The sequence below is a fragment of the Abrus precatorius genome, unplaced genomic scaffold (assembly GCF_003935025.1).
Source record: "Abrus precatorius isolate BTA unplaced genomic scaffold, Abrus_2018 Scaffold2, whole genome shotgun sequence".
In the NCBI taxonomy this organism is placed as follows: Eukaryota; Viridiplantae; Streptophyta; class Magnoliopsida; order Fabales; family Fabaceae; genus Abrus; species Abrus precatorius.
In genome coordinates this window covers 12,777,799-12,787,027 of record NW_020874362.1, presented here as the reverse complement: position 1 = coordinate 12,787,027, position 9,229 = coordinate 12,777,799, and the positions used below count along the sequence as shown (strand labels likewise).

Sequence of the window (9,229 nt, the reverse complement as noted above, 5' to 3'; positions counted from 1 at the left end):
GAAAAATTAAATGATTTATTTTTATTATTAAAATTTAAACTAACGTTAAATTTATTTAAAAATTATTTAACTCTGAATTAATTAAGCTTATTTTATTTGAAATTTGCGTTTAAAAATAAAAGATTGAAAACTTACCATGACCCTAAATGGGTCCTAAACTAAATCACAACTCTTTAAAGAATACAGATTAGTGATTTACAATAAAGCGAAATAGCATTTGAAGGAAGAGGCATTAACGATTTGGAGAGACAGGAATATAAAGAGAGAGCTTTGATATTTAAAAACAAAATAAGGGGTATAGATAATGGAAGGTGAGTAGATTTTTCTTTTGACAGAACTGCAACTTTATTAATAATTCAAAAGGACTCAATTTATACCGTGTCTCCTCTGACTGTCAATATTCACAATAAGAGCCAAATCCCGACACCAAATATCATTTTATTACATCGACCTGGGATAGAAAAAGAAAAAAGAAAAAAGCAGATGTAAGCCTGTAGAACACTGCAATAAATTGCAGGCAAACACATAGGAAATGATCACATGGCATGAGGAACAACGGAGCTGACAAAAAAGTCCTCATCGATTTTCTCATCGTGGCAACACTGGAACGTGGTGAGGACGTGCATGTGTCGGCGACACTCGGGGCACGTGAGCTTCTCGGGGATTCTCCCCATGGAATGAGAGAATTCGAACCTGCAGCAAGGGCTAACAACAGAATGCACCTGGTCGTAGTGTTTCTTAAAAGCAGGTTCAAACCCATCTCTATCAGCATCTTTCTGCCATATGGCGTCGTACTCAACCAACGTTCGCAACCCCGTTGTGGCGTGCCCGTTGACCACAATGTTTGACCCTCTGGCGAGAACAATCCACCCCCCCTCTTTGTCATAGCTTAGAAGCTTCTTGATTTCCTGCATCACGTGGTCGCTTTCATCGGTTTGCTTGAGTTGCAGCTTGGAGAAGAGCATGCTCTGAAGACGGGTCCAGAAGAACCATATCATACTCTGCTCTGACCAGAACTGTGTGTTGAGCTTCTCACGAGTTATGATGTCCATGATTCTCTGCACTTGCTCCTTCTTGTTGCTTTTTCCCACGTACACCATTTCTAATGGTATTTGTGTTGCCGTTGCGATCCTGCGCGCTTCCTTCACGAATCTTCTTACCCAGTCAGGGTCGTCTCCTCCGTACAAAAATATGTATTTTCCATCCTTAATCTGTTCAATTAAAAAATTGAATTTGATTAATTTCCAAGACTGGAGAGGCTGCTAACGCCTTCTTTTCCACACATTCTTTTCAAAAATGGATCCATGGCCGAGTGTGTTACTGGTAATTTTCTTCTAATATTAGTCGTTGGAAGATAGCATCTGAAATAGCCCCCTAGTTTTGAACCTCGTTAATGGACGAAAACATGTAGCAACCCATCTTGGGTCAGTAAATGTAGCTACCTACAAAGCCTGCACTGTGCAGTCAAAATACATATACTTGACCCTTTCCTGTTAAAACTCATGGCTCATGTATGACGGTTCTGTACAATTTAAGTAGTATTGTTTTTTAAGTAGCAGCATCTTTTGGGTTAGGGTGTGCTATGTTGTTAAACTTTTCATGAGATTCCTATGGAATTAACTGATTTCTATTTATGGTAAAAAAAAAAAATAGTAGTGTGATCATACAGAAGAAAAAGAAAACTATTTGATTGATAGAATGTATGCTTACCCAGTTCAATATTTCAGTGTCAATGCCATCTACTAGCAATTCAAGTCTCCAGGTCTCTTCATTCCATAGAGCTTCTTCTCTAGCGCTTGTGAAAGGAAAGGCAGCACTTCCCCAAATCCACATCATGTGAATAGCATTAGGGCAAGAAACCCTCCCTTGAGGATCCAAAACCACAAGAATTGGCTTATTCTTATATTTCCATTCGCTCTGTATGAACCAGATGACTGGCTTGCCTATCATTGAAGGATGACACACTGCGTACCATGCCATGGTTTCTAGAAGGGTCTCAAACTGCTTTTGCTTTTGTTCTGTCCATTCAGTGTTTGGGTCCACAATTGGGATCCAAACCAACTCATACCTACTCTCCATTCTTGGTGCTTGTGCCTTGGATTCGTTATAGATTTGTTCAAGAATCATAAGCTCATCGCTGGAGATATCCAGGCCTGAAAATAGAAGTAACACATTCTTCCTTCTCAGTGGCTCAAGGCTAACCTGTTTGTTTGCATTGATTATACCAGCATTAGCATCATCCACTTAACTATTCATAATATTAATGCATCATGTAGGTAGTTAATGTGTTAGAAAATCAAACCCTTTTCTTTGAAACACCATCATATAGAGGTAGAATATCATCCTGTGCGTAAATCAAAGCCCTGAGAACCTTCATGTTGTCAGCGTGGGGTCTCGAAAACAAATCACATAATATTTGGTAAGCTTCAGAATCCATCTTTTTCCCTGCATTCAATGGTGATCTTAAATTAGCCGGCTAGCTTAGATACACTCCCTATTCATATTACTTCACTTTGTAAGACTTGTTTGTTTTACAGTTGGAAAATCAATTCTTGCATTTTCTAACGAAAAACACACAATTCAATAAAAATATGTGGTACAAACATCCCAATCACACTCAACGTTACAAAATTTTTTTCATCAAAATTAATTCTAGTTAACATCAAACCAAATAGGCACAAAGGTAGATAGATATATAAGTGGCATACCAATGTGTTGGTGGCAGGTATGCAGTAGCTGCCTGAGATGTTCGAATATGTTTTTGAGTTTGAAATTCAATGTGGATATCTCCCAAGCATCAGTGGATGTGAATATCCTGAAATAGTTATTTGATATATTATTTATGCTTGTGTCATATTAAACCCTGCCATTTAGCAGTTAGGTACAATGATACATTGTAAATTGTTCATATGACCATCTGTCATGTGCTTTTGTAGTTTCATGCATAAAAAGAATTTAAAATCCTGTCTTCTATTCCGCGGGAATTTGGCTTCTCTAAAGCTACTGATTCACTAGTGAGAGAAGAGTAAGGAATATCAACCTTTGATCTATATGCACATATATAATAAATCATCGATTAACTAAAATCCATTCTCTTAAATTTTCTCATCAATGGATAAAATTCCCTACATTTCCCTCTGAACTGAATCATTCACTTTAGAGGAGGCAAATCCATTCCACGGGTTTGGTGACAAACATATTAAAAATCTTAAAAAATGGTTGGAAAACATACTCATAGCCAAGTGTAGTGAGACTTGTAATCTGAGCTGCACAAGCCACAACACTTCTGACAGTCCAGTAAGAAGCAACTGGAATATAATTAGAGGCAGTGGAATAGGCTGTCATGTCTTGTGTAATGTATTGAGTTGGCAGATCATTGAACTCAACAATACACTTGGTCACCTCCAATATGATGTTAACTAGGTCATTGAGGGCATCAAACCGTGGTTTCAGCGTGGTTGAATGCTCCATGATACTTGTTAATTGCTTCAGAATTGCCATTGATTTGGCAAGATGGTTTGTATCATGAATATTGGCAAGCAGCCAAAATTCACCGTAGGTTAGAGCAAAAGCGGCTAAGGCCAGCACTATCTTCACATCCCACTTATAGATTGTAAGCATGTCAAATATTGCAATTGTTGTGGAATGTGCATCTAAACCACTGAGAGTCTTGTAGGAAATCTGAAATTTCATGTTGGTTTTGATGTTAGTTAATATAGTTAGTTTTTATTGGAAATCACAAAATTCAATGCATTACTAATATTAAAAATGCTACAATTTACAATAAACTTATTAATTTCTTATTGTGTGCCTTAGGTACACAGGAGAAGAACTGTTTATTATATTGATGGAGAAGTATGCATGCAGCTGACATTCTGCAAAATAAATATGCTCGTGCCTAATAGGCTAAAACTAACCATATGCATTTTACAATTAAGAACACAATATACCTTGCAGCTCAAATTCTTGTAATAGTTTACAAGCTATGTTATTAGTAGTGTAACTGTAACAATTTTTCAGGTGATTACACAAAGAATGATATAAAATCCTTGGTCTAGATTGTCTAGGTTGTTTTTCTCTCACCTCGCAGGAAATCCGATCAATCTTAGCAGTCAGGGCTTCCAGCATATTTGTGCTGCCAGCATGGTGGCTTTCGACATGTTCACCCTGAAAGAAATTACAGGTTATAATCAGGAGATACGAAAATCTCAGTCAAATCCACATCTTAATTAAACCAAAGTTCAAGGACGTATGCGTCTTTTTGCTTTACTTTTAGGGACAGGGTCCAATATTTGCTTGGTGATTACATGAGCAACTAAGATTTTGACTTAAATGCACTTTTTTAGTGCCTGTATCGGTTTTCTTAATTTTAATTGCTTAATCCTTCTATTTTTTTTAATTATTCAAATTAAGTTCTTCAGTTCAAAATTTTATCCACTAATTATTAAAAATATAATGGAGGTGTGACATATTAATTTATATAAATTAGTAATATTTAAATAAACACACTAAATGAAATGTATAAAACTTATAAAGGTTCTTTCTTATTTAACTACTTTATATACTTTTCTCTTTGCAATTTGTATAAATTAATTATATATTATATGTTTATTATTTTTGTTAATTATTGAATGAAATTTTGGAATATGAGATATAATTTTAACAATTAGTAAATTATATAAATTATTATATACAAGCAATTAGGACCAAATTACACATAAAACAAAGTATGGAAAAAAAATTGTAATTAAGCTTAAGTTTTGAAGGTATTAGCATCATAATCGTACCATTAGAGCACCTTCAGGACTCAAGGTGGAATGTCTAAAAATATCCTCAACAACATGGAGAAGTGGCTTGACATCATATTGTATTCCCTCAGGGTTATGTTCTGACACTAATTTCTTCACCAAAACACTGTCATCAGACAATGTACTTGACATCATTCTTCCACCTCTGATCATTTGTTGCATAGCACCCTGCTTGCCACTGCTAGTCATGGTGAGCTATAGAACTCTAGCTTTGAGGTAAAGAAGAGAAAAGGATTGTATAGTTGTGTTTCAAATGCAATGTGATAGGCCTTCATATAATAATAGATAGAAAGGAATAAACCCTTAACCCCGCCTGAATCAACTTCCTTTCTTTACCCACAATTAAGTTCTCAGAACGTTAAGAGGAAGAAAGAAAGTTGTAAGCTTCATTCTTTCCCTTTGTCCCCCACCTCTTCACTTTAGTATGTACCAAGTCAATGGCCTCTGCAGTGACAAAACAACATAAGGCTGCAGCATCTAAACTTTTTCAGTTGCTTAGGCTAATGAAACCTTGGTACCATGACCCTGAAATGTATAAACTATTGATCAAAGGATTATAAAAAGGACTACTCCATCCATCTTATTTTAGATTTCACTTGATACTAATACATATAATTTCAAAAAATAATTAGTTCTATTGATTATTATGATAAAATAAATCGGTTATATGATAATAGCTCTGTTAAAAGTGTTGAAGCTATTGCATAAGTTAATTGATAAGAACTAATATTAGAGTTATTATAATAATAATTAGTTGATAAAAAATATCTCTAATAAATAAATAAGAGTAGTATTGAAAGAAAAATAATTAATATTTTTTTAATATTCCAAAGTGATAAATAATTTGAGACAAAAAAAAAGTGTTCAAGTGACATATAATATGAGATGAAGGTAGTAATATATTTTAAGAAGATAGTCTTATCATCTTATGTAGGGGCTATTTAGTTTAAAATTGAGTAAAATTAATTTTGAATTGATATAATTGAAATTAGTGCATAAATTAAGATATGTATTTTTCATTGAAATAGATGAGAATTGATATTTTAACTATAAAACAAACAAGTCTCGTATATGAAGGTACAAAGTATATGAACTAAGCTCCAAGTTTTCAGTGTAAGTAAACAAAATAGATTTATAAATTTGGCATCTACCGCTATGGCGCTTGGTAGATTTTTCTGCAAGCTTGTAATAATGGGAAGCTACCATGTTACAAAATAGTCCAAAAAGATAGTATGTACAGCTATGAAGCAACCAATTTTGCCCCTAAATAAGCGTCAGTGTTTACTAAAATAGGTACAACAATATTCGAATCAAGGTAGTGAATGGAAACGTGTTGAAGGCTGTTGGTATGATATGCTTCTTTGCTTTGAATCCATTTTTTACTTGCAACATCAGTTCAGAATAATTGAGGCCATAATCGAAAGGTAGAAACGAGAGTGGAAAGATTTGATGCCTTGCTCTTACTAGCAGAATATGAAATTAACCCCCCCAAAGGTTAAATAATGATCACGTAAAGTCTTGCCCGGTCTTGAGAAATACTCTAGTAAATCGTCTAGTCTCATCATGGATGCTTAGTAGATAAGGTGGATTTGTCAAAGTGAAGCTGCACAAACTCCATCACCTCACCAAAATCAATATAAATATATAAAACAAATTATGATATTCAGTGTATTCGCCATTAGTTTTAAACTGTTGTATAAGATTCCTTTCATGGGAGTTATATAATATTGGTCTATTTGGTTTTTATAAAAACGGAATATGAAAAGATAGTTTATTTTTTGTCTTATTTTATGTCCGGTGTTCGTTGAAAAATAAAATATATATAGTTGACCCGTTAAATTATCATATTTTATATTTCTAGTTTCAATTATTATTTTAAAGAAAGCAATGAATCAAGAATATAAAGATGAGATAATTTTTCCTCTGTTACATTCTTATTAATATTTTTATACTATTTTTAACATTTTATAAAAAATAATTATTTTAAATAATATAATTTTAATAAAAATATTTTTTAAAATATTTCAATCAGTAAATTGATTCCATGAGTTTATCTATTTTAACATTAAACATAAGATACGATAAACGTTTATCTTTCTCTTATTATATCATTATCAATTTTTTTATCACATCATGTTCATCTAATGAGTCCATATAGTTTATAAAGTAAAGAAATAAGAGGATATGTACTTCTATATTAATTTTAAGTTTAGTTACATTTTTAGTTATTTATTTATTTATATGGATTCTATAATTTTAATTTCTTCAATTTTTTAAATAATTAAATTTACATATTTTTAAAAATAAGTAAATTTGATTCTTTTGTTGTTGTTTTTTACTTTAAATTATAATTTATACTCAAAATATTCATAAATTAAATTAATTAAATTTTTTTAATATTTAAATAATTTACTGATCAAAATATTAAATTACAATTATAATTAAAAAATTTCTATTTCAAACTATAAATTTTGCATTTTATAAAATCTTTTAAGACAAAAGTTGAAATAAAAGAAACTTTTTTCATGTAACTAGTCATCGTTGACTTGATGAGTTATCATTGATGTAACCAATAGCACTATTTTAAATGAGAAGTAGTTAAGTTGTTACCTTCTTCTAAAACTTAGCTACTGATCTAAGTTGAAAGGAATTAATCTTGATTGTTAATTATTTTTCATTCTCTATAAAATAATAAAATTAAAAACATATCCACTTCTCTCTCTTGGTCATGAACTCTTTTTCTCCAACATTTCATTTGTTTTCTCTTTTTTTTTTTTTTTTAAGAAACACACTATATTTGTCTCCTCTATTTTCATTATCATCTTTTTCATTCTCTTCCCATTTTTATCACTTCTCAAATTATCTTTTAACTTGAGAAAGTCTTAAGTATTTAAGTGAGTGTGAACCTTCCTTAATGTTGCACTTATTAGATACTATTTTTAGAACTTATAAGCTAAGATATTTATAATTTTTCTCCTCTCTACTCTCAAAAATGTAAAAAACTACAAGAGGTACAAGAGACAGAGTGTTTTATATTTGTTGATAGTTTTGCATAGAAATGGAGTCCTTTTGATGCATATTTTTTGTGACACTCTTAATTTTTTATTCAATTTATATAATAATTTATGATGAGGTAAAGAAAATAAAAATAAATTTCTTGTACACGTAGTATAAAAATGTGATAAAATAAAAAATTTTTTATAAATAAGTTAATTTACCAAAAAAATACAAAAGTATTAGAAATAACAAAAAATAAATTGTACCTTAATAATTAAATATACACTAGAACAATAAAGAAACGTACATATAATAAATTTCATTTACATGTAAAAGTTTAATATTTACAAACTATTATCAAAATATATATATTAGGACTTAGTTTACATTATTACAATATAAAAAATAATCTAAGTCCTAAAGAGTAGCTACTATCCACCAAAATACTTAGGACACAGTCCTAAGTCATCATTCTCGAACCAGTCCTGATGTGATCCAGCAGGCAAGGGAGTTGGAGACTTTCCATGGACCTATAATCAGGGCTAAGGCCAAGAAGGCCCAACAGGCCTTATCCATTCTTGTAACACATTTAGAGGTCCATCATACGGAGGCCATAGGATCACACACACACACACACATATATATTACTTGCATTGTTCATGTTTAGAGTAAGATTTTTGGGCTTTGTATTGGGCCATGTTTTAGGACATATATTCAGCCAAATCCTCATCTCCTTGTTACTTATTGTTCACGGTCCATTAGAGATGCATTTGGGCCTTGAGTTAACTTGCCTATATATAGGCTAAGCCTCTTGTAAAATTCATATTGAAATTTATTTGTTAAGTTTTCACACTTGTTGTGAGTTTAAGTTCTCAAGAAATTCTCTCTAGAATTCTCTAGGATCCTCTTTTTTTATCATGATATTCCTCCATGTGGCAAGGCAAATTGGCTTATACCTATTCTTTTAAGATGGTGCCAGTCACGTGTAATCACCTCTCCAATTCCCTCCACTTTTTGAATTCTTCTCAATTTTTGGTTTCTTCCAATTCGTGATCTACTCCATCAAACTCTACATCATTTGGTTAGGTTTTTTGGACCTACACAAGCAAGAAATTGATGCTCATCCTCTTGAAGATCCATCTCCTAGAACTTTTTTGAAGAATGCCTTTAAGAAACTCATCAAGTCTTCTATCTTTGCTAGTTTCTTCGGTGTCAACTCCTTATCATAATGATCTTCAGGAATTAATAACGACCTCGGTGTTTGTCATCAGTTCTCAAGTAAAAGTACTCAGTCTTTCTATCTAATCATGGTTGTGAAAAGTGTACAAGTAATTCATCGTGTCTGGCATCCGGACCTCACTTCTATATATGTACAAACTAAGTGTATGATGGATCCTACCATTAGTAAGATAATCAAAAGGTAT

The 9,229-nt window shown here is 32.2% G+C and overlaps 1 protein-coding gene across 1 annotated transcript; it reads right to left on the bottom strand.

Annotated features, from left to right (window-relative positions):
• Positions 1–454: 454 nt before the first annotated feature.
• On the bottom strand, positions 455–5,009 carry LOC113858737 (protein SIEVE ELEMENT OCCLUSION B). Its single transcript, XM_027491472.1, has 7 exons — positions 4,788–5,009; positions 4,084–4,167; positions 3,233–3,681; positions 2,709–2,815; positions 2,303–2,445; positions 1,711–2,202; positions 455–1,211 (listed from the first exon to the last, which is right to left on the bottom strand). Exons 1-7 carry the CDS (start codon positions 4,995–4,997, stop codon positions 537–539), a joined length of 2,160 nt encoding a protein of 719 aa, XP_027347273.1. The 5' UTR covers positions 4,998–5,009; the 3' UTR covers positions 455–536.
• Between the last annotated feature and the right edge of the window lie 4,220 nt (positions 5,010–9,229).